A 24,857-nucleotide genomic window follows, 5' to 3' on the forward strand; every position below is an offset into this window, starting at 1 on the left:
AAGAAGATGCAAAGGTAAGAAGGAGCATTGCTCTAAAAGCAACTCAAGATGAAGATGATTCGACCTTCTTGGATGGAGAAGATGTGAAAGTTGATGACAGTGATCTTGCTCTAATCACAAAAAATTTCAAGAGAATCCTCAATAAAAGGAGATTTAGAAAAGGAGCATCTATCAATTCTGATTCTAATCAATTCAACAATGTAAGAAACAGAGGAAAGTATGAGGTCAACAAAAAATAAGGTGACAAATGTTATGAATGCGACCAATTTGGACACTACATGAGTGAGTGTCCAATGAAGAAGAAAAAAGCTAAAAGAAAACCAAGATTCAACAACTTTCAATTCACATGGAATGAGTGCAACTCCAATGATGAAATTGAAGAGGAAGAAAATTCTGCTCAATTGGCTTTCATGGCCATTGGAGATGATGAGGTAACAACTTGTAACTCTCAATTTGATAGTGATGATGAAACTGATGATGATCTTGAATCTTTCATTAAAAAATTGTATGATAGTTTGAAAGAATCTTATGTTAGAAATAAGGAATTGAAACACAAAATTAATTTTTTTCTTCAGAACAATACACGTCTTTTTCAAGAAAATAAGAAGTTAAAAACTGAAAATGATAACTTAAGAAAAGTTGAGACTGATCTACGTGTTGAACTTGATAGAAAAATAAAGATTTGTGAGTTCTTCAAAAAGGAACAAAGTAGTTTGAAAAGAAGAATGGATGATCTAAATGAATTACTTAAATACAAGAAACAAGTCTGTTTTCAAAGGAATGAACCAAAACCTCACTTTGACATTCATAAGAAAAGGTTGAATTCTAATGCAAACGAATTTACCATTTAAAGAAGAAGACAAGTCAGATTTGTTAAACTTATTTATCTAAGCAATTCCCTGACTATGTGTAGTTTCTGTTGTCAAGTTGGTCACATAAAAAATAATTGCTATATAAGGAAAAATATGAGAAATGGCATGAAATGCATGTGGATTGTTAGACATGTTGCTAACTCTCAAGGACCCAAAAGTTTTGAGTACCATATATTAGTTCTTGATCTCTTGAGTAGGTGAATTTGGTGAACATTATTAAGGAAGTAAAGTGGTTCATAGACAGTGAATGTTCAAGACACATAACCGGTGATCCATCACAATTCATCAAAACTCAAGCCAAAGTTTTGTGGCAAATGACATTTGGAGATGACACGAAAACTAAAACAATTGGAATAGGAGATATTGGTAAGATTGGTGAGATTCTTGATCGTGAGATTCTTGTTCGTAATGTTCTTTTGTAATTTTCTTTTGATATTTCTGATGCTTTGAATTTAGTTTTCCTTGATGTTTTTGGATATTATTGAATTTTTACGATGACAAAAAAGGGGGAGAAAAGAATAATGCTGATCTAATGATGGTTTGCTTTGATAATTACTTTGACTGTTATTTCTCTGTTTGGTATCAATTTTCTATTTTTTGACTGATGATTGCTGAATATTGATATGTTGATGATTGCCGAATTCTGGTATCATTTTTCTGTTTTTGTTTGAAATATTGGATTCTCTGTTATTGCTGCTGGATTATGGTTGCTAATTTTTACTCTCATTTTATGATGACAGAAAGGGGGAGAAATGGATGCTATGTGTAAGGGGGAGTTATTATAATTTGAAATTTTGGATGCAATTAGTAAGGGGAAGCTTATGCTCAATCTTTTTTTCTTCCATCTATTATTTTGTCATCATCAAAAAGGGGGAGATTGTTGATTTTAGTCCCTATCTTTTGATGTTTACAAAACAAATGGATGATACTAATATCTCTTCAAGATATACTTTCAGTTATGAAGCAAATCAGATTCAAAGATCAAACGCAATTGAAAAAAATAAAGGTTGCTAAAAGCTATCGGACGCTTGCGAAGACAGGATCGGACGTCCGATAATTATTGCGCAACTTCGGACGCATGAAGAACTCCATCACCGGACGTCCGAAGGAAATAAGACATTCTCCCTAGCTCACTGACCTCGATCGGACGTCCGATAGGATCCTTCAAACTCGACGAATGCTGTCGGACGCTCATAAAGACAATACCGAACGTCCGATAGAATTGAGATATTTTTTGTAACTCGTTGTCTGCTTTCGGACGCAAGCACCGGACGTCCGATAGAATTGAAGAAAATCTCTTAAACTCACTGCCTGCTGTCGGACGCAAGAAAACAGACTACCGGACGTCCGATACCCCAACGGCTAGTTGGCTGTTCAACTACTTTTTATCCGTTGGAAGCATTAATGAAGCATTTTCTTGGTCTTGTATAAATAGTGCTTGATCAGAAATTTCAAACAACTTTTGCACACTGAAAATACAAAAGATCTAGAGTGATTTTAGTGAGAAAATACTCTTCAACGAAAATTTGTAGTCTTGGTGGTGTGAAGTTTGTTGTAAACTTTTCATTTGTGAGTGAATACTTCAATAGTGTAGGTCTGTGAGGGTTGTCCTGAGGGATAGTAAAACTTCCTAGTTTGACCAAGTGGAGATTGGGGCAAGAAGGAAATGAACCTTCCTTTGTATACAAGATTGGTTGTATTTCGTCAATTTGAAGAAACTTGTTTGAATTGGTCTACAAGTTCAAGAGGAGTTTGGTAGTCAATTGGTTTGCAATTCTTCCCTTCTTATTTACTTATTGTTAAGTTGTGATTCTTAAATTGCTTATCTTTTCTACTTCTCTCAAGTGATATTGTTCATTCATTGATTGATTTATTGTGTGATCACTTAGAAAAGAGGGTAAATTTCATATTGAGCAAAAAGTGTCCATAAATTGATTAGTTTTCTAATCAATCTAATTCACCCCCTCTTAGATTGTTTTCGAATTTTACAAATCCATGGAAACCCAAAATTCTCTTGAAAATTAGTACTACTACTATAACTTCAAACTTAACAATTAACATAAATGGGTTGTCAATATAAAACAACAAAAATCAATGGTCTATTAGGTCAAAATAATAGAATTTTCCCTTATCCAAATTAATCAGGTATCAAAGACACATAAGATGTAGTAATTTAGTATTTTAATTTCAAAAATTTGATATAAAGTCTTAACATAAGATGTAGTAGTTTAGTATTGTAATTTCAAAAACTGATGTAAAGTCTTAACCCTTGTGAAAAACTATTAGAGCAACTCCAATGCCGTGTCATGGACTCATTACACGCCAACCCAACAGTAGCCATTGCATTGCCGATTGGCTTTCCGACATGTTCAACCGTGTGGGGGGCCCACACGTTTGAATTCATGAACTTTTTTGGCTCCCATAGTGCACTTGTCGCCATGCGGCAGGACAGGCGGACACGCATCAGAAAGATGCATGTAAATGCTATTGAAAAAGAAAAGATAGTGGGTCTTGTTTTTTGGAATGGATAAATTTGGTTAAACACAGACAATGGCTAAAATTTCATTCTGTGAGTTAACGTTCAAATTTTTTTTTCAATGGTTATTTTTTGTTCTCTCTATATAAACAAATAAGATACTCCCTCCGTCCCATTGTTAATGTCATGTTTTCACTTTTTTGTTGTCCCAAAATAAGAGTCTCATGGCAAAAGTCAAACAATTTTCACTACTACTTTCCTTTTATACCCTTAGTAATAATGACAAGATTCCATCAATTAATAATAAATAATTACATATGGCCCACCACAACACATGCACACTTTCACCATTCCTATGACCTTTTGCTTTTAGCTGGCTATTTCCGTTTTGCTTTTAGCTGGCTATTTCCCTGTGTCAGACAATAGATAAAACTGGAAGAATCTGAAAAGTGAAGTCCACCATTTTACTGTGCATAAAAAGTGCTACTCCCGAAAAACGTCCCAAATTTTGGGACGGAGGGAGTACCTTTTTTTAAAAATATTACCTTCAGAGAAACGCGGAATTACGTGATCGAGAAGTACATCCTCAATTTCAATCAGACTTGATCGAGCACATTTGGGAACAGTTCGGAGGCAATAACAATGAGTGTGTTTTGATTGTCAATTATTTCACTTTATTTGTATCTTTATTTACACATACTGATTTGCTTGCATCATCAACACATTTTCCAATCATCTTTTTATCTCACATACATTATATCAAAAAAGTGCTACAGTACTTTTTACAAAATTATTTCAAATAATTTGCAATCCAAACACACTTAATGAAAGCTAGTATTTATTATGTTATTATTTGTATTTTATTTGAATTAAATTATGTAATATTATGTTATGGAGTTCAATTAATTACATAAATAATTATTAATTAAGTATGGATTATTAAGATATTTTCACATTTGAGGTATCATATATTTGCTTAATAATTACATAATTATTTTTCAAAAAATAAAAATATATTATTTTTTGAGAGATAGAAAAAGATATATTGTTCAAACTCAAAAATTAATAATATTATTTTTTAGAAAATAAAAAATCCAAAAGGTAAAAAATTTAATGAAAGTTAATAATTTATTTTTTAAAAATAACAAAATTATTTTTAAAAAAATTACCTTATTTATTTACGGGATATGAGTTGTGTATTATTAAAATAAATATTTAATTTGATTGTTGATCCATACTATTATACTGTGTGGAGATAGTGGAATGTTGCTGTAGGCCTGTAGTATTTGAGTGTAATCCATTGTGGATGCCCTTAGTAGGTGAATAAAAGTACATTTACCACTTATATGAATTTAACAAATTTGGGTCACCCATAGTGATTTTTTTTTGAAAAATGTTTAAAAAAATATTAAAAAATAGTAATTAATAATTTATTAGCAAAATTATGCTTCAAATAGAATTGCAACTAAAATTTGATTGAAGACGAAAAGGGAATTGTCGAACCAATTCGTTCAAGTTAAAGAAACAACGTTTAGAAGTCTTAAAGAAACTAGACGTTGGTCAAAGGAGAAAAACCCATTTTTGTTGAAAATTGAGAAGCTCTTCTCTTACTCTACTGTCCATCTCCGAGAAATTGCACTCTCCATCTCCCACAGAAAGAAAATCAAACACACTTCTCCCCCAACTCTCTAACGATCGATCATCCTTCTCCAATGCTGAGGGAAAAGTTCTTCACCAACGCTCTGCAGCAACAAAGGGTGGGTTATCTTATGAACCTTTTTTCTCCCTAATTTTCCCCAATTTCTTCTTGCCCTATATTTGTTGTCAAAATTTTCAGCCCAATTTTTTGGATTTTGTTTCAGTTATGAATGCAATCATGTCTCCTTCTGCAGGTGTTTAAGTTGTGGGTGTAATTACTTAAAACTCTTTCTTGTACAACCCAAGGAGTTTGAGAGGGTACCAGTGCTGTTGCGGATTCATGTTTAGCTAAGAGGGGCGAAGGTGAGTTTTAATGACTGAGTTGGTGAATCAGTATATACTTCGATGTTTTTTTTTTTGACTAAAACCATTAAAACACATGCATTAAAAATTGCTGAATGTTTTCTTGGCTCTTGGGGCAGGTACCATAGCTACTTGGTTAACTTGCAGGACGGTGCTTAATTTCCCAGTGCTCAGAAAGCTTGCGTTCAGGCTTCTTTCCCGTCTTATCAGAAATAAGGTACGTCAACACTCAGAAGTGTAGGATATGTTTGTCATTTTTCATCTCTGTTTATTGAGATATCTGGTCTAAGATTGTTGAGCTAATAGATGCAAAAGGGCCATGTATTGCTTCCAAATGCTAGTTTGTTATTGGCTTCATCTGCATTGGAAAGTCATTGATCTTGTCAAGATCCAGTGGGCTATCATAGAAAAGAGGAATGTAGATCTTGGTTAACATTTTAGTCTCTGGGGTTTTGCTTTCAGATCAAATGCTTGTGAAATACTCAGGTTCTAAAAGAGACATTTGGTTCCCCAGAAAGATTGATTTCCGCAATAGTTACTTCCATAACGCACAAGTCACTGTGAAGCTGTACTGAATTTTGACAGCATGTTTCTCCTTTGGGATTAAGATATTTTTATCTTTATCTGTTGGCAAATTTGGTCTAAGATTTATGAGCTAGTAGATGATTGGACCAACCAGTTATTTATGGGTGTAACAGTAAGTTTATGAAGAGGATCGTTAAAAGTGGACAACCTCCTTTAATTTAGGGAGGCATTTAAGCTTTGTTTTTCTTTTCTCCAAAATAGTATCTTTGACCTTTAAAGTATTTTGTGTATGACTGTGTGTTCGTGTGGAATTCAATGCTTTGTGGAGTGAAAAATTTGGTTTCATGGTTGACAATCAAAGTTTTCTGGTATAAGCTGGAGTTAGGATGAGGTTTGCTGAGCTAGAACTAGGGCAAAGAATTTCTCTTATTTTTGTAGTTTGTACGGATGACTCGTCCCTTGCACCTTTTAGAATAGTGTTCCTAGACCTTGATGGTAAGGGCTATTTAGCTAGAGTTGAAGGTTATAGTACAGCTAGAGCTAAGTTTCTGCATTATTTGTTTCTTTTTCTTGGAGGGTCTGCAGGTCTCTTATTGGTTTAACTGATCATTGTCGCTTTTACCAAGCAATGGTAGTTTCTGGTTTTCTATGTGCTGCTATTTGGATTTATAATCTTTGCTTTCTTTATTTTCAGGTAATATGGAAGAAAAGAGATGCACTGTAGCGAAGAGGACAAGGGCTCAAACAAAGCATCAATTGAAGGAAATGATTGATGAGTACTATGAGAAGAAGCAGGAGAAGAAAGGGAAAAGTGAGAGAGCCCATGACTCTCATGAAATGAACGCTACTGAGGGGAAAAAGAGGGAAGAATTGGAGTCAGGTATAGTCACAAGAAATTTCGAAGAAATGGTTAGAATTAGCAGCAGTAGCAATGATGAAGAGCAAGAGGGGGAAAATGTGAACCGGAAGATGTTCAATAGAAAGAGGAAGCGAACTGTTAAAAAGATCTTCTACGATGATGAGAGTAGTGGAAGTGATGTTAAGATTTTGGGGGAAGAGGAAGTGGTGGAAGAAGTGAACTGGAAGGAATTTAATAGGATGAGGAGGAGGAGGAGGAGGAGGAGGTGGAGGAGGAGGAGAGACACTGTTTACAAGGGTAAGAATTATGATGGGGAAACTGGAAGTAGTGTTAAGATTTCGCAGGAACAGGGAAAGGGTGAAGAAGTGATTGCAAATAAAATGAACAAAAGGAGGAAAACTGTTGCTAAGGGTAAGAATGACTGTGATGATGGTGATGGGGGAAGTGGAAGCGATGTCGTGTTTGTGACTGAAGAAGATGTCCCTCCAAACTTGAGATGTAATTATGTAAAGGGTAGGAAGCAGTTTTCATCTAGAGGAAAGAGGGGTAGTAGTGATGGAAATACAAGAAGTGAAAGGGTGAACATGGAGAGTGAACCTTTAGAGAATGGAGCTCAGGACAAGGGAAAGGGTCTTCTGATTGACAATCTTAATACACTCGACTCAAAATCCTCTAGCTCTGAAGAGGATGCTGATGATTCTGATAGAGACTATAGTGAGGAAGAATCAAGGAGCTCTAGTACGCAATCAAACCATTGGGGTTATTGTAGTGAGGATAAACTTGAAGGAGGGATAGGCAAAGATGATGGCTTCATTCAACTCCCAAGTCCAAAGTCCAGAAAACAGGAACCGGGACTTGGAACATTAAGAAAGTGCCACCTTCATGTTTTTGACAGTGAAAGTTTTGATTCTTCAAGTGAGGATTCTGATTCATCAGATCAGGTGCCAAAGAAGAAAAAGGAAGGTAGTAGAATAACTAAGCCCTCTAAGAGAAGAGAAAGAGACGTGGATTACATGAATATTCTTCTGGGGTCCATGCTGAAGGATGATGAGCAGACAAAGGAAAATCCATTTGGTTTTGAAGACAATGGTCCTACTCATACACTGCCGTTAAAATTCAGATTTGATGATGAGGATCCTGCCCCACCCGAGAAAGAAGACTGGCAGAAAGAAATTGATGATCTTTTTACTGAGATGGAAATGTGCCTCACATTATCTGCTTCTGACTTTACTGAATCATCCAAGGTAATTGTACTTTGTTAATTTTGAGAGATTTGACATTCTCTGATCACTACAGTGTGATTTCTGGATTTGGAGTTACGTAAGTATGTACATAGTTTCCATGACAGGTTGAATAGTTTAACTAATCCTAGAGAAACAAAAGATTGTTTCTTCAATAAATTATTGCTGATTTGGGTTTGTTTGGATAGGAGTTTATTTGGATGATTTATTTGAGATAATTACTGTAACACTTTTTGTGATGTGATGTATGTGAGATAAAAAAGTGATTGGGAAGATAAAAAGGTGATTGGAATTTGTGAAGTAAATTATTTTATTTCAAAACTATGCAATCCAAACACACTCAATGATTTGACAGATAGCTCATTATTATACTACTGCCGTATTCTTTTGGTTATATCCATTCTTTGTCTGTCAGCTGAGTTTGGAGATTTTAGTCAATCCGCTAATGTTTTGACTTCTCCCCTGGAATACTGAAGTTGATGCCTTAGAACTTTGAAAAGATGTAGAAACATGCAGTAGGTATCATCTCATGTTGGTCATGTAATATTTGTTTCTTCCTCAGTTATTATCTAATAATCTATGGTTAACAAGATCATGTAGTTTTTCAAATTGTTATAGTTTTTCTGATTGTATGTTTTCTTATGTAGTTTTAAGAATACAATACAAGTTGCTGTTTAATGATCCACTGTGCATGCTATTTAGTTGGTCCTTACTTTGTATGTTTGTTTTTGCTACTGATGGTGTTGGGAAGATTCTATTATTCATTTTAAGTTACTTATGCAACACACAGGAAAAGCTTGCTGTTCTCCTTTTGAACCACTTTTAGAAAATATTTAAGCTAGATATCAATTTTAATGACAGAAAAAGTTTTCTCATCCATGTCCTGCTGTTAGAAAAGGAATTAATAAAATTTAAGATATTGGTTTTACTTGATATTTTAATTTGTCCATGCATGAAAATTTTGATAATGTGGTAGTATGCAATTTTCTCTGCTCTTGTAAGATAATTTTACAATATTTGGATTGTAAGACATGTTTTCAATTTCCAAACTTTACAATATTTTGGATTGTTTGATTTGTTTTTTGTCATCGTTGTATTACATAAATTTGTTCTAGAAAATATTCAGTCACATATAGATACTCCCGTCTAGTTCTTTGCGAGATCTCAGTCATTAGACAGAAACATATATAAGTATTTTCAGTGTGCTATTTGTGTCATAAGAAACCTCCTAAGTTTTTCACCCTTCTGGTGAAATTTGCCATTTGGCTTTGATTTGCATTGTCCAAATAATGTCATTGATTTTTTGCTGGCTTTGCCATCAATTTCCAATGATGTTTCTAGTTTCCACACCTTTTGGAATTTTAATTTCTGGGTTTCATTCCGAGCACAAGAACATTGATTGAGTTTTCTGCTTATCATGCCTGTTTTACTATTTTTAATTATACGATTGTCCAAATTGAAACTCATGTGAGAAGTTTTTGTGTTCTTGTGTTGTTGATCATCAGGATGGCACTCATCATGTCACTGCAACGGCCAAATGCCAAGCAGAATTATGTCGGTCAGGGAAACATCAGCTGATTCTTGAAGAACCAATTGGAATCATATGCAAATGTTGTCAAATTGTCCATAAGGAGATGAAGGAGATTTTTCCTACTCTGGTATGTATTCAACTTGTCATTTGCATTTATATTCTTACTTGAATACCCTTCTGTTGTGCTCCTTATAGATGAACTTGACTGAACTTCATATTCCTAATTCTTTTTTTCACTAAGTTCCTTGCTTTATTGGCTCGAAACATAAGCGAAAGCATGTAAGACGGGGGAACACACTGACAAAAGACAAAGAAACAAGAATTTCTGTTCTAAGCACGTGACAGAAACTGCTATTCTAGAATTCACTCTGAAACTTTAGGAGAAATGCCTAACTCTAGGCACAGGCTCAAATTTCATTAGACCGAAGAACCTAGCCAACCACTAACCGTACCACAAAGGTCCTGCAAAATTTGCTTGCAAACATAGTAAACTGGGTACAGCAGACTTTTAGATAACTTTACGGTTTCCACTTCCCCTGAGCTGATAAACTGCAATAACAAATCTCACCCTGCACACATTTCTACCAAATGACTTTCCAGCACAGTGTTGTTCAGCCCATAACAATTCAATATACCAAGTCTTAGCAACTGTATATCTAGCCAGTTCTTAGGGAGTGCAGATGAGAATATATGCTCAGAGATTCATTAGGAGCACAACCATGTTCAACAGGCATACCCCGAGAGAGTCGTCTGTCTTTAGTACTTAATCTCCACTCACATGCGAACCTTAAGATATAGGAATGTTTAGGCATATATTTCTTTCCACAGACAACTATATAACTGGATAACTATTAGACTGAGATTGAAATTTTTTCATGGCTGATCTGGTAGTGTAGATCCCTGAAGAATTAGGTTTCCAATCTACCTAATTGTCAAAATCTACAATAGGTAAAAAATAAGGAGTATCATGTTTTAAAGCAGCAGCACCTCTTAATTTCCTGTCAGAGAACCAAAAAAAAGCACCATTCTTAATGGTAGTGGCCACCTTAGCATTATTTTTACTAGCAAAGAGCTGAATAATCTGGCCTGAGTTGTGTCGCAAAATGATACCTTTACGATGTTATTGGAACTTCATGTTGTTATTTGCATTCCCATATATTTTTCTAAATTTTATCTAAATTGCTATTGCCTGCAGAAAATGGAAACTCCACGAAGACGGGATTGGGTTGACCTTCGCAGAGGTGATTGCTTTGGTATGCATGAGCTTCATTTTGATGACTCAAGCTTTGGAAACTATTATACCTCCATTGACGCTGAAGGCTCTGTCCTGGATCTTATTCCAGAACATATTAGGATGTCAATGTATAGTCATCAGCTGGATGGATTTGTCTTCTTGTGGAAAAACATAGTAGGAGAAACCTGTATTGAGAAGCTGAAAACTGAACTGTCTGATGATGGAAGAGGAGCCATAATATCACATGCCCCCGGCACCGGGAAGACCTGCCTGACAATTGTTTTTATTCTGTCATTGTTGAAAATGTATCCAATGTGCCGACCCGTGATTATAGCCCCTACAAGCATGCTGCTTACCTGGGAAAATGAGTTCCGAAAATGGGGACATAGAATTCCTTTTCATAACTTTAATAGCAAGGATTTGTCGGGAAATGAACTCAAAACTGATGCAGAATTTCTTCGGAGAGTAGGAAGTCGAATGACAAAGCTCTACTCGTGGACAAAGGAGAAAAGTGTTCTAGGAATCAGCTACAAGTTGTTTGAGCAGATTGCTAGTGGACGGAAGGGAAAAGGAAGTGGTGAAAGGCTTGGGGAAATCTTTCTTCAACTGCCTGGATTTGTGGTTCTTGACGAAGGGCACACGCCTCGCAATCAACAGAGTCTTGTCTGGAAGGTTTTGACAGGAGTTAAGACAAAAAGAAAGATAATTCTCTCTGGAACTCCTTTTCAGAATAACTTTGACGAGTTGTATAATACCCTTTGCCTGGTAAACCCAAAGCTTTCTGGTTCAGTGACCTTTGAGAGTTGCAGCAGAAGATGGCAGCGGAAGAGCAATGTGGAGAAAGAGAGATGGGTTTCCTTGACCAATGCCATTGACAAGAACTCTGACAATGCTGTAGAGGAGCTCAAAGCTATGATAGATCCCTTTGTACATGTACACAAAGGTTCTATACTAGAAGAGAGTCTCCCTGGTCTGAAGGACACACTTGTTATTTTGCGGCCAACTGATGAGCAGAAGGAAATTCTTCAGCTTATATTGGATGATTGGAGCAGGTTTGACCAAGTACATTTGGTGTCACTCATTTCTGTCCACCCCTCATTAGCTGCTTTCAGTAAACGCTTCTCTGCCCACAAAGACAGACTAGGGGTACTTGGATGCAGTCCTTATGCTGGAGTAAAGACGAAATTTGCCATTGAGCTCATCCGTTTATGTGATGCATCGCATGAGAAGGTTTTAGTATTCAGTGAATTTATTCACCCTTTGAGATTCATAATGCAGCAGCTGATGGATCAGTTAAAGTGGAGGGAAGGCATAGAAGTGCTGTATATGGATGGAAAATGTGACGAGAAGAATCGTCAGTCATCAATTAGTTCTCTGAATGATGCCTCTAGTAAGGTGAAAGTTCTTTTTGCATCCACAAAAGCTTGTTCTGAAGGAATAAATCTAATTGGGGCTTCAAGAGTTGTTTTGTTAGATGTCGTTTGGAATCCTTCAGTTGAAAGGCAAGCAATAAGCAGAGCATATAGGCTTGGCCAAAAGAAGTTTGTGTATGTTTATCATTTGATAACTTCTGGGACCTTGGAGGTTGAAAAGTATGCTCAACAAGCGAACAAAGATCGCTTGTCTGAGTTGGTATTTTCTTCTCGAGTTGGGCAAAGTAACAAGTCTAGAATCTCATCTGTTTTCGAAGATAAAATCTTGGAAGGAATGCTTGACAACAAAATGCTGAATGATATCTTTGAGAATGTTATTCACCAGCCAAAGGGATCTAATGTATTTGCAAACTTCAATTATGTTGAGCACAAGCATTAGCCAAAAGACCTTTTGCTGCTGTATCTCTCATTGGTTGTTGATACTGTATCCTATTGTTTGGGAGCTCCAGTGACCTTTCTTCTGGTAGCTTTTGAAACTTGCTGCACTTTGTCATTGAGTATACTCTGGTAGTGATATGAAACTTGTTCTATGTTTTAGACTTGCTGAACAGTGATAAGTTTTAAAACCTTCTTCAAAGGTTTTTCTGTTCTATTTTTAATCAGCACTGTTTTACAGAATAGATTTTTGTTGTCGTGGTTCTTTTTTCAAGTTTTCAAAACCGCCAGCATGATTTGGTAGTTCTTCCAGCCACATGTTTTGTTGCCTGAGAAAGTACTTGTTCTATGATTGATCAAGTAATTGTTTTGTTTTTAATTCAATGTTATCACTGTGTTTGCAGGGAATAACTACGCTGTGCTACAGGCCAATGGTTCATCTAGTGAAAACTGAAAAGACAGCTTGGTTTTGCTTACAGCTGTTTTTATATGTTGATTTAACTGTTTAACTTCAGATTGGTTTCATGGTATGGATGGAGGAGATTGCTGATGCTGTTTTTACCCAATGTTCTATCTGCATTTTTTCAAGCAAAATACCTCATGTTCTCAAGGAATTTTGTAGAATTTGTCACAGTACCATAACCTTGAGCATTTTAAAATTGCAAACAATAGGAGCTCATCCGTATATTTGCAAACAATTGCATTTTAAAATTGCAACCTTAAGCATTTAGTTTCATGGTATGGATGGAGGAGATTACTGATGCTGTTTTTACCCAATCTTTGAGCATTTTAAAATTGCAACCTTAAGCATTTGGTTTCATGGTATGGATGGAGGAGATTGCTGATGCTTTTTTGACCCAATGTTCTAGCTGCTTTTTTCAAGCAATTCTCAAGAAATTTTGTAGAATTTATCACAGTACCATAATATTAAGCATTTTAAAATTGCAAACAATAGGAGCTCATCCATATATTTAGTATCTATTCTCTTTTTCTTTTCAGTATTAACTGCATGTCATAGCAATTGTTAAAATTGATAGCTTAAGAGTGCTAAGTGCAAATTTATGATGGTTGATGGGTGCAAATTGTAATTGACCTTTTTTCTTTCACCTACTTTCAAGTTTCACCCCCATCTTCCTGCCCTCTACTCATGCTTTTTTTTCCCTCTCACTCTTGGAGCACATTCTAACCGCCAGTGATCCCATAATTCCATGGTATATTCTGCAATGTACATTTTTCATTCAACTATTTTTCCCTAAATTTTGGAATATTTGAGGAAGGGTTAAATGAAATAACAGGGACTTACGTCCCAAAGGCAATATAGGAAGTTGAAGAGAATCAATTGCAAATACATAACAACCCCCTAGAAGATCCAGTGGACGTGGTCATCCCAGCTTGGCTGCCGAGTCACATTCACCAGTGGATCTCTTTGGTTCAGGGTTGCGGGCCGTGGTGGTAGTGACAGTGTGGGCCTCCCACCTCCTCCTTGCCCATCCTCACCAATTGCTCCAACAACGTCGTAATATTTTAATTACTTATGCCATGTTCTACATGCATGCATACATGCTTTCCTTGTTTTTTTTATTGTAAAATTTTGAAAACAATCCTGCTTTCTCTAGTCATAGGGGCAAGCCTTGCTTAGAGGGTTTAGTTCTGCTCTATTTTAATAGTTGAATGGGAAGTCGTAGTATGAAAAATTCAATGCTTTATGTATATAATTGTAAATGCATGAATTCTGGGGTGTAGATGAGTTTAATTATGCCATGCATCCGTTTTATACAGCTACGTGAGGCTAAGCGAGCTATGTATCAGCTATAGGGTTCCAACTTGTATTCAAATTTGTCTTTTGATTATTTTTTTCAGTTGAGCTCAAACAGAGCTCAAGTAGCTAGATTAATGTATACAGAAATTTTAATTTTTTGCTTATAAACCCAGTTTTCTCTTCGACTTAAAAGCCTAACAAGGTCTAGATCTTATGCGGGGTTACTTTGATTAGTTGATGAACCAATCTAGGATGAGCTTGATAGTGGAAGATTAAGTTGGTTCATCTTTCACTCTACACTATACTATATTTGATATTTCGGAATTGTTTACTACACCATACTATGATCTTATTACAGTTCTATGGACAAAATTGCATACATACTTGTATATATAGGAACAAAATTATTCCATAGTAATCCTAGTTAGTTTCATGTTCTATTTAAAGTTTGCTTTTCATAAATCTTGATGCTGGATAAGTATGTTTGTAAGTTATAATCACTTCAGATAGTCAGCCATGGATGTTTCTGTATTTTTCTATTGGTGAAGTTTTGAAACTTTTTTCACGAGGGAATGGGTAAGATTTGATCCCTGCCAGATTTTAATTCCAAATCCTGATCCATAAAGAATCATAAAGGGGAAGAATGGCTTATTAGTATGGTATGCAACATGATGTATTAGCACGCTTTTCTTCTCTTTTTCCTTTATAGCTATTTATGGTTGAGTTATTTTTCTTTGACTTGATTTACATTGACTGCTAGAAGAGGGGTAGATGGGTTAGGATGGAGTATGTTTTTGAGCTGTCTATGCATCATCATGAATGATTCATGTACTTTATTGGATGTTTGAGCAATTATATAATATCAGTAACTTGCATTAGCTTTGTTAGTTATAAAAAGACTACTGAACAAGGTGGGAAATTTTGGGGGACTGGAGCAGCTATCAGTTCTCATTCTGCCATTGTGCCAAAATAAAAAAAAACGGTTCTACATCTGGATTTTCAGGTATTGCTAGCATTGTTTGTCAGCTTATCTGCCTATGTTACACAGTTTAAAGTTCAAGTGAGTTCTGTTTTCTCTCTTATTATATTATTCCCTAGAGGTGGTTTTAGGAGTATTTTCTCTCTCTTATCAATGGAAGAGGTAATTATCAATTTGACTAACTCCACTTTAGTTAAACTATAAAGCCCTGTTGGCGAAGTTTTCTCCTTGTAGATTGCTAGATTGCATTCATTGTTGCAATTTGCAAGGACAATAGTGCAGTTTCTCCTTCCTAATAATTTAGTAATTCTTTTCCCCAGTCAATCTATTATGGATATAAAACAGTTGGATTATCTTGTTTACCTTTTGTTGAACCTTGTTTGGTCCTCCACACACTTGTTACACTCCTATGCATGTAGGAACTAGTTTATGATTATATTTCCATTCTTGACAATCTCAACCATGAAACACACACCACTCTTTCTCTCTGAGTCACTAGAATTGAAAATTTGAGTATGTGATCATGCGCACCAGATCAGTGGAAGGTAGGCGGAGATGTCATGCCTAATCCCAAAGAAATCAGTTAATGCTGTCCAGAGTTATAAACAAGTCCCCTTGTATCATTTCAATGATTATCTCATCTCCTAGAAGATTGCATAGCTTCAAAATCATTAACACCAGGCAAACTAATCCATCAAAATCTCCTCAAAAACCCAAACTTTTAACATGAAAAACAAATCTTGCATTACGTTACTGGATAAGCTCTCTAAACTCTTTATTACATGCAGCAAACTCAGAGTTAGCTTATAAAATCTTCAACTCAATCCCAAGCCCAGAAAGGCAAAAGAAAGGAATTTTATGGAACCAACTGATTAGGTCCTATGCTTGGGAAGGACCCTTTGAGAATGCCATTGATTTGTACTATGCGATGGTGGTTATTGGAGCCAAACCCACAAAATTTACTTACCCTTTTGTCCTTAAAGCTTGTGCTGCATTGGAGCATATAGATAATGGTGTGAAGATTCATGATGATGTAAAAAGAGATTGGCTTGCCTCAGATGTTTATATTTCTACTGCTTTGGTTGATTTTTATGTTAAATGTGGGTGTTTGCTTGAGGCGAGGCAGGTGTTTAATGAAATGCCTGAGAGAGATGTTGCATGGAATGCAATGATTTCAGGGTTCTCGATTCATGGGATGCATGGGGATCTGATTCATTTTGCTTTGGAAATGCAAGAAATGGGAGTGAGTCCTAATTCTTCAACTCTTGTGACCATTTTGCCGGTGATCGGGGAGGCGAATGAGGTGATTGCTGGAAAGGCTGTTCACAGGTTGTCTGTGAGGAGGGGAATTGATAGTGATGTCATGATGGGAACAGGGCGTTTGGATATGAATGGAAAATGTGGGTGGTTAGTTTATGCAAGGAGGATATTTCATGCAATGACTTTCAGAAATGTGGTGACTTGGAGTGCGATGATTGGAGCTTGTATTGCTTGTGATTGCACTCAAGAAAGCTTGGAATTGTTTGAGCAAATGAGGGTGGAGGATGTTGGAAGCCTTCCACCTGTTACACTTGCAACTGTTTTCCAAGGTCGGCTAACCTGATTGATCTGAAGGGAGGAAAACAGATACATGGTTACACTGTTAAGTTAGGGTCCAATTTGGTTTTGATGGTTGCTAATATGCTTCTTTCAATGTATGCAAAATGTGGTATTCCAGATGATGCGACAAAGTTCTTTGAGGAAATGAGTTTCAAGGACTCTGTGTTTCTTATAGTGCTCTTATCTCTGGATGTATTCAAAATGGAAGTGCAGAGGAAAAAGCACTATATGGTTGGTTAGGAGATTTTCATTATGCTTGGTTAGGAGAGAATACACCACTATATGGTTGGAGTGGCAGAGGAAAAAGCAGTGGAAGAGGAAGCGGACCGAGAAGAAAGTGATTTGCTTGGCCAGCTGTTGGACTATCATTTTTTATAATATTGATGCAGCCGTTTACAAAACTTTGTGAACTTTTGGTTGGAATTTTTTTTTGGGGATTATCTTGACTATTGAAGAATCTAAGTCAGCTTCTTGTTTTTGGTCTAGACTTGTAGTCCGTTATCGGGTTGAAACAAGGTTACACTTTGTATTGTGACAATTGCTCTTTAAATGTGGATATTTGACTCCATTGCATTTTTGTAATCCATTCTTATCATTGGATACAAAGTCAACAAATATTGATCTATCAAAAGGATGATTTCATTTGTTCACAAAATATGTAAAACAAGTAGCTCACTTGTCAACAATGTATACTTTCAAGAGGACGCAAAGTCTGATTAAAAACCACCAACAAGGCTGAATGAAAAGTAGTGAGTTTCATTTTATCGGACACAAAAACCTCTAAAACAGGTAAGTTTATTTTATTGAACACCTTATCTGCGACAACAATGGGATACTTTCTTCTTTTTTTTTTTGGGTAGAAATAGGGAATAATGTATTAATTAACCAGAGTTCTGCCCTATGCATTATAGAGCAAAAGAAATATTGCAAGGGAGACAAATCCCTTTCAAGTCCACATCATAGACAAAAAGTAAGTTCTTGAGGACAAGTATCAAAAGTTACAAAGCTGGACTCTAGTCTAGTGCTATCAATTGAGGTGAGTCGAGGTCGAGCACCTGATAATCGAACTCAACTTGAACATTTATCGAGCTAGCTCAAACTCTCTCAATTAGTAGTTCGAGCTTCAAAATCTATTCGAGATCGACTCGTCAAACTTAGTTTCAAGTTCGAACTCGAGTTTGAAAATTGAGCAGAGCTTAATGAGCTCGAGTGAGCTCAAGACTCAACTAGAATACAAAGCAACATTCAACTAGAATAAAATTTAGAAAGTACTGAATAAAATAATTAAATATAATGCATTACAAATCTCAAATGAAAGGTAGTCTACGAATATCCAATCAGTTCGTACATTTATTTTCTAGACAAAACAATGTGAAAAGCATTAAATAAAACTAATAGCCAAAAGCAGTTAGACTACTAATTTCTATCCACTTAGAGCTAATAAAAATCATCTTTAGGGTCTTCAATGCAAATCAACCCATACTCTTCAGAATTTGCAAAAGTGGTAAAAATGGGTTGAGCGATAAATTACTCAATAAGTAGTGTCTACCCTTCTGTTAGATCATGCAACCATAGCTTACATATATATGCATATATATATATATATCAAATTATTTGCACACAATTCACATGCATAATTATTGAAAATATGTTGTTCGTACGACAGTCAATAATAATGAGTGACACAGTAACTTATAAACATCCTGTACATAACCGTACATGAAAGCCATCTAGTCATAAATCATTTCATATCAGTTCATAACAAGTACATGCAATGATCGGTTTCTGAGTACTCGACCTAGAGATTTAACCTCTTCTAGGTGAGCGACCAATAGGTTTCATGACTATCCGTTGGTCTCGTTATATACTTAGGTCAATCGACCGAACTCTATACCGAACTACCAGTCAATTGATCGGGCTCTATACCGAACTACCATGACTGTTAATCAGTTGGACTTTATATCGAACTACCTTGACCTTGTCAATCGGTCGGACTCTATACCAGATTATCATGACCATTAGATAGGATTATAACCCCTACCGTTTATTCCATGACTGTTTTGAGTTTTACTTGACATAAATTTATTTCACACATCACATACATAGTTTTTTGATTTCACAAAAGATACCACTCATTTTGTATATAATAACATATCAAAATATTTCAAATAATTCATATGGTCCATCTTTATATAGCAAAAATAGAACTTGCATAACTCCCTAAGTAAATCATTTAATCAAGTAAATTCCAAATTGATACATCAGAAAAGAATTAGCAATAAAAATTTTACTTTGAACTTTTGAAATCACAGAAGGGTAATTGCTACCTACCTTTGATTAACTGCTCGGTGAAATAGATTTAGCCTGTTTAGACTTGTTCTATACCTATATCAAGTGCATGGGCATTCTAATCAGTTGATATTCCATGTAACCTTGGGATTCATGTTTGGATCTTTTATGGAAAATTTTGAAAACTTTCCTAAATTAAAAGTTTCTACATTGGTAAAGTTTCCTTATTTGAAAAGTTCTTTTTTTCTTTGAGTAGGTTTCCTAATTTAGAGAATTTTCAGTGTATGTGAGTTTCCCTAAAGTAATTATTCATGATCTCATCTTTACTTACTACTAATTATCGTTATTTTGTTTTTGTCAATCGTCACTATTTTGATGCTTAATTAATTAGTCATTTATTGTATTTTATTTCCATAATTAATTAATTAATTTAAATTTAATTTAATTAATTTTTAAATTAATCAATTAATTATTTTTATTTTTATCATGATGATTAATTAATTAGTTCTAATCATTAGTACTACTTTAATAATTAACTTCTTAGTTTAATTAGTTAATTATTATTTTCAAGTTATAGTATTTAATTAATTATTTATTAAATCAATTAATCAATGATTTCTATTTATTTTAGTGATTAGTTGATCATTGAATTAATTAATTAATTTAATGATCATTAATTAATTGATTCATTATTCTTATTACATTAATTGATTACGTTACTAAAAATTTTGCTGCATCTGATTGGGCTTGAATATTTCCTTCAGTGTCTTCAACTTCTATTGTATGATCAAAGATTGCAAGTTTGTCTTGGAGATTTAGGGTATTATCCTGTTGATCTTAGTCCCTATCTTTTGATGTTTACAAAACAAATGGATGATATAATATCTTTTCAAGATATACTTTCAGTTATGAAGCAAATCAGATTCAAAGATCAAACGCAATTGAAAGAAACAAAGGTTGCTGAAAGCTATCGGACGCTTGTGAAAACAGGATCGGACGTCCGATAATCATTGCGCAACTTCGGATGCATGAAAAATTTCATCACCTGACGTCCGAAGGAAATAAGACATTCTCCTTAGCTCACTGACCTCGATCGGATGCAAGCATCGGACGCCCGATTGGATTGAAGAAAACCTCTTAAACTCACTGCCTGCTGTCGGACGCAAGAAACCAGACTACCGGACGTCTGATAGAATTGAGATATTCTTTCTAATTCATTGTCTGCTTTCGGACGCAAGCACCGGACGTCCGATAGAATTGAGGTATTCTTTCTAATTCATTGTCTGCTTTCGGACGCAAGCACCGGACGTCTGATAGAATTGAAGAAAATCTCTTAAACTCACTGCCTGCTGTCGGACGCAAGAAACCAGACTACCGGACGTCCGATACCCCAACAGCTAGTTGACTGTTCCGCTACTTTCTATCCGTTGGAAGCATTAATGAAGCACTTTCTTGGTCTTGTATAAATAGTGCATGATCAGAAACTTCAAACAATTTTGGCACACTGAAGATACAAAAGATCTAGAGTGATTTTAGTGAAAAAATACTCTTTAAGGAAGATTTGTAGTCTTGGTGGTGTGAAGTTCATTGTAAACTTTTCATTTGTGAGTGAATATGTGACGACTCGTAAAATTCCTTATATTTTTCTTAAAATTCCCTTTAATTTGGAATTTATTACTTTATAATAATTTCAATACACATTCACTTCCCCAATAGCTACAAATAATCATAGAAACAAAGGTTTCCTTTTTACTTTCATTGTTACAATAAATTAGGGTTTTTACGCCTTTTCATAGTGCGACTGTGAGAACCCGAAAATTTTCTGAATTTCTAGGCCTTATTTTCTTTCTTTGCACCCGTTTTCTATATTTTTGTTATTATGTTAACTTTAGAGATATTTTTATAAGTAAATATAGTTTTTAAATTATTTTTCTAATATAAGTTAGTTCACGAGATATTAGAAGTGGGACCCGCTAGTGGCATTAAGTGCGATAAATTCGACCAATTAGGTTACGTTTTGTATACCGGGATTAATTTACTAGGTGTTAAGAGACAATTAGAGGTTACTTAGATGATTTAATCTTGGAGAGACAAAAGGATAAGCTTGAACCATTAAGAGTGCCATGTGTCGCGACCCGATTGGATGGTTGACTTGCCTAACTTTCTTACCTTTACAAAAAGAACAATTTTGACCCAAAATCATCTCCACTTTTCATCCTCTTGGCCGAACCTCTTAGGGAGAAAAAAGAAAGAGAGCTTCAACTTTCATCTTCCATTTCTTGCTTATAACTTGAAATCCAACCGATTAAATCTCGAATTTGTCCACTAAAGTGACTTGCTAAGGGAGTTTCAAGGTCTTGGTGGAGTTGTTTTGGAAAGAAAAATCCTAAGTTATCATCTTTCTTGAGGTGTTAAGGTACTTTGCTTACAAATTTCTTCTTTACTTCAATTAATTGATAAGTAGTGGCTTATAGTTGTTATAGATGCTACCTTGTGGAAGATTTCATGGATTAAAGTGGAGTTAGCTAAATTTCTGATTTTTTTGGGGAATTTTCTGTTTTCATATGATGATTATGGTTGGCCTTGGATTGATGGTTCTAAATTGTGTTAAATGGATCCCTTGAGCGTTAATTGCTGAAAATTTCAGCTTGGGCGGAAAATTTCAGTTTTAGGGTTCCAATCTGCCCTGTTCTGGACGGCTTTATTAGTGCATGTTAGAGGCCAAACCAGGCTTAGGTTAAAACATGAAAGTTGTAGAAAATGATGTTAACTAGCTGCCTACAAAATTTAAGTTCAATTGGAGCACTGTATCATGTGAAATGACAGAAATACCCTTGACTGCCCATGAACCCTGTTTCGCGAACAGATTTTTGTTTTCGTGGAGATTTCCATTTTTGACCATGAAAATGCATGATTTTGATTTGGAGGTCTTCATAAGAAATGTAGGTTTATGTTTTGGCTTCGAAACGCCATAAGATTCGTTTCAATCCGATAAGTGTAGCTTCAGTTGTGCTTATTGTGCAGAAAAGTGTATTCTATAGTCTATAATGTGTATGTGGTTGATTTGAGATGAATTGGTGTCGCTTGCAGGATGGAAAAGTAAGGAAATGTAGGGGTCAGGCTGTCCAAATTTTGGGAATGTTGGATTCTTTCGAGTTTGGTTTGATTTAGGATATATATAAGATAGGTTTTTGGGGTTGTTCGAGCCCTAGGGTTTCATATTACCTTTTTGTTCCCGAAATCATGTTTTGCACACTTGCATGAGTAATTAGTTGGCGAGGTCTACGACTTGTAGTCGAGCCTCATTTGTGTATTTTATTTACTGGAATTGTGGCTATGGGAACCATAATTGTTTACCTTGGCTATTCTAGGGTTTCTTGGTGATTAGAGCCCTACCTTGGTTGAAACTATGCTTTAACTGGTGAGTGTACCACTCCCCTGAATTGTTGTTTAATTAGTTCATCTATATTTGAAATGTGTGACATGGATAACTATGAACTCTGTTATTCTAAATGAGACGAGGGTGTACTTTATCACACTTGTTCTCTTGCCTGTACTGAATGAACTGGAATCTATTACTTGTACTTGTTACGAACGTGAACTTGTTCCTTGCGCTTGTTATGAGATCGTTTGGAAGTGTGTCCAACGATCTTCCTATTAACTTGAGTTCAACCTCATGGGGAGTTAATTAAGTCGAGCCAGTAAGGGCTTGGTCGAGGTAATTGACAATCCATGGGTGCCTGTTCCAGGGAAATCTTTGGGTATTGAGACTCTTGATTCCGGTATACTCGAGTATTACCATTCCTATTCCTGTTCGGCGTTCGGACCCGGTAAGGGGTATGTTTGGTGAACGGAATTTTGCCGTAAGAGGGGTCTAAGGACATGAGTGTGTCATTAAACGTTGACGGAGAGTCAACGAGGCTGGATCAAGTATTGCAACAGAGATTTGGCTCCTGAGGGCCACCTGTATCCTTTAAATTGTGGTGTTCGTTCATTTCTCTTACTTGATGTGTATATGTGCCCTGAAAGTGTTTTCTCATGATTTCTACTGTTATACTTTTGGTACCTCATTGAGCTTCTAGCTCACCCCGTTCCGTTGTCCTTGTTTTCCTTACTGGGAACCACTTTTTGGAACTGTAATTTTGAAACATGAGTTGAGCTAGTTTAGATATTTTGTATAGCTCCTCAATGGTTGGAAACCCTAATTGTACTTGGATTCAAATGTTCCATTTTGATTTGTAAAAATACGAATGTGATTTATAAAAGCGTGTACTCATGTTCATGTGTTATATTTGATTTGAATATGTCCATTTCAAGGATTATATGAAGTTACTTGTATTTGATTGGGTCCCGGTCGGATTGTGACGTGGCAGGCACTATTTACTTTCCGTTTCGATTTTCATTTTCCTGTTTCGTGATTTTTGCTTTGTTTAACCGCGCTACTGTATTCCGGTATGTTTTGAGTTGTGTATAACCGTCTTAGTAGTCCTGGCGAGAGTTGGGCAGGCGGTCCGCCGAACCCTTTGGTTCGCCTTAGGGTGAGGTGGGGCTCTCACAGGTGGTATCAGAGCTGCTTCGCGTGGTCTCAGCACGGAGTGAGCTTGGGGCCAAGTGGTGTTGTGGTCTCGCTCATGTGAATGAGTGTAAGGGATGAAGTACTCTTTTGAGCATAAGCTATGAATCACGGTGTATTATAGGTTTTAAAAATTATTTTGGTACTTGGAGACTATAGATACATATGTCATGTAGGAATTACAAATGTAGATTGATAAGAGTTTATTTTACGTATTTTTAAGTGCATTTTATTAGTTAATTTTGAGTTGATTATTTAGTTTTATAAATAAAATAAAGAGGTTTTTGGTAAAATTATATATTTTTGGTAAAAGTGGATAATATTGCACTTTTAGTGATTTTAATGGTAAAACCTTCATTTTTATGCAGGAATGATGACTCAATCACCAAAGGATGGCAAATGAGGTGAAAAATAGAGATTTGGTGATGAAATTAAGTGGTGAAAAGAAAAATGAAGTGAAAAACGTTCAAATGAAGAATTGCACTTCAAGTCAGTTTTGACACTCTTCAGTATTTTGACCATATCTGGAGCTACACTTATCGGATTGTGGTGATCTTTATACCATTTTAAAGCTAAGAAAGAGACCTACAATTCGTATGAAGACATCGAAATCCATTTCTGCCATCTTCATGGGCAAAACATTGGAATACAGAAGCTGCATTCTGTGGTCGGAAGTTAAAACAGAGGTTTGAACAGGTGACAGTATTTCGATCATATCTCAGGCTACAAAGCTCCGATTTGGATGATTCTTAAAGCATTGGAAAGCTAACTCAAAGGGCTACAACTTTTGTGTTTTGCACAAAAGCTAGTTCGGCCTGCATCATGGAGAAAATTGCAGTTGAAATAAGGCCAGAGTGAAAACGCGAGTTATGCCGCGTTTTGTGTAGGCGCGTTTTATAGCCGAAATTCTGCAATTTGACTCAGTCAATTCTCTTGTGTTCATACCACTTTCCAGCTATAAGATGCAAGGGAATTCGGTGCACATGCTTCTGCAATAAAAGAGAAGACCAAATGAGTGTGGACAAAAGGAAACATCATATCTTTGACTTCTTTTTACAAAATCTGAGTGGAGGAAATTATGAAGTGAGAGGAATGGAATTTCTACCACCTT

At 35.7% G+C, this 24,857-nt stretch overlaps 2 protein-coding genes and 1 long non-coding RNA gene across 3 annotated transcripts; all 3 read left to right on the forward strand.

Annotated features, from left to right (window-relative positions):
* Positions 1-4,981: 4,981 nt before the first annotated feature.
* On the forward strand, positions 4,982-6,954 carry LOC113783844. The gene is made up of 4 exons (XR_003469995.1): positions 4,982-5,105; positions 5,241-5,349; positions 5,469-5,566; positions 6,569-6,954. It is a non-coding gene; the product is annotated as an uncharacterized LOC113783844 (long non-coding RNA).
* An 18-nt stretch (positions 6,955-6,972) lies between these two features.
* On the forward strand, positions 6,973-12,709 carry LOC113782383 (SNF2 domain-containing protein CLASSY 4-like). Its single transcript, XM_027328275.1, has 3 exons — positions 6,973-7,977; positions 9,480-9,632; positions 10,701-12,709. Exons 1-3 carry the CDS (start codon positions 6,973-6,975, stop codon positions 12,549-12,551), a joined length of 3,009 nt encoding a protein of 1,002 aa, XP_027184076.1. The 3' UTR covers positions 12,552-12,709.
* On the forward strand, positions 12,543-17,466 carry LOC113783220 (pentatricopeptide repeat-containing protein At3g16610-like). The gene is made up of 2 exons (XM_027329295.1): positions 12,543-12,635; positions 12,952-17,466. Exon 2 carries the CDS (start codon positions 16,214-16,216, stop codon positions 16,886-16,888), a length of 675 nt encoding a protein of 224 aa, XP_027185096.1. The 5' UTR covers positions 12,543-12,635; positions 12,952-16,213; the 3' UTR covers positions 16,889-17,466.
* The last annotated feature ends 7,391 nt before the right edge of the window (positions 17,467-24,857 follow it).

This window comes from Coffea eugenioides, chromosome 9 (genome assembly GCF_003713205.1).
Source record: "Coffea eugenioides isolate CCC68of chromosome 9, Ceug_1.0, whole genome shotgun sequence".
NCBI classification, from domain to species: Eukaryota; Viridiplantae; Streptophyta; class Magnoliopsida; order Gentianales; family Rubiaceae; genus Coffea; species Coffea eugenioides.

Excerpts from the sequence above, each read along its gene's own strand:
- LOC113782383 (XM_027328275.1), top strand. The coding sequence starts at position 6,973 with ATGAGGAGGAGGAGGAGGAGGAGGAGGTGGAGGAGGAGGAGAGACACT. Across the intron at positions 7,978-9,479 it reads ACTTTACTGAATCATCCAAG|GATGGCACTCATCATGTCAC; the intron begins GTAATTGTACTT and ends GTTGATCATCAG. Across the intron at positions 9,633-10,700 it reads AGGAGATTTTTCCTACTCTG|AAAATGGAAACTCCACGAAG; the intron begins GTATGTATTCAA and ends TATTGCCTGCAG.
- LOC113783220 (XM_027329295.1), top strand. The coding sequence starts at position 16,214 with ATGGTGGTTATTGGAGCCAAACCCACAAAATTTACTTACCCTTTTGTC.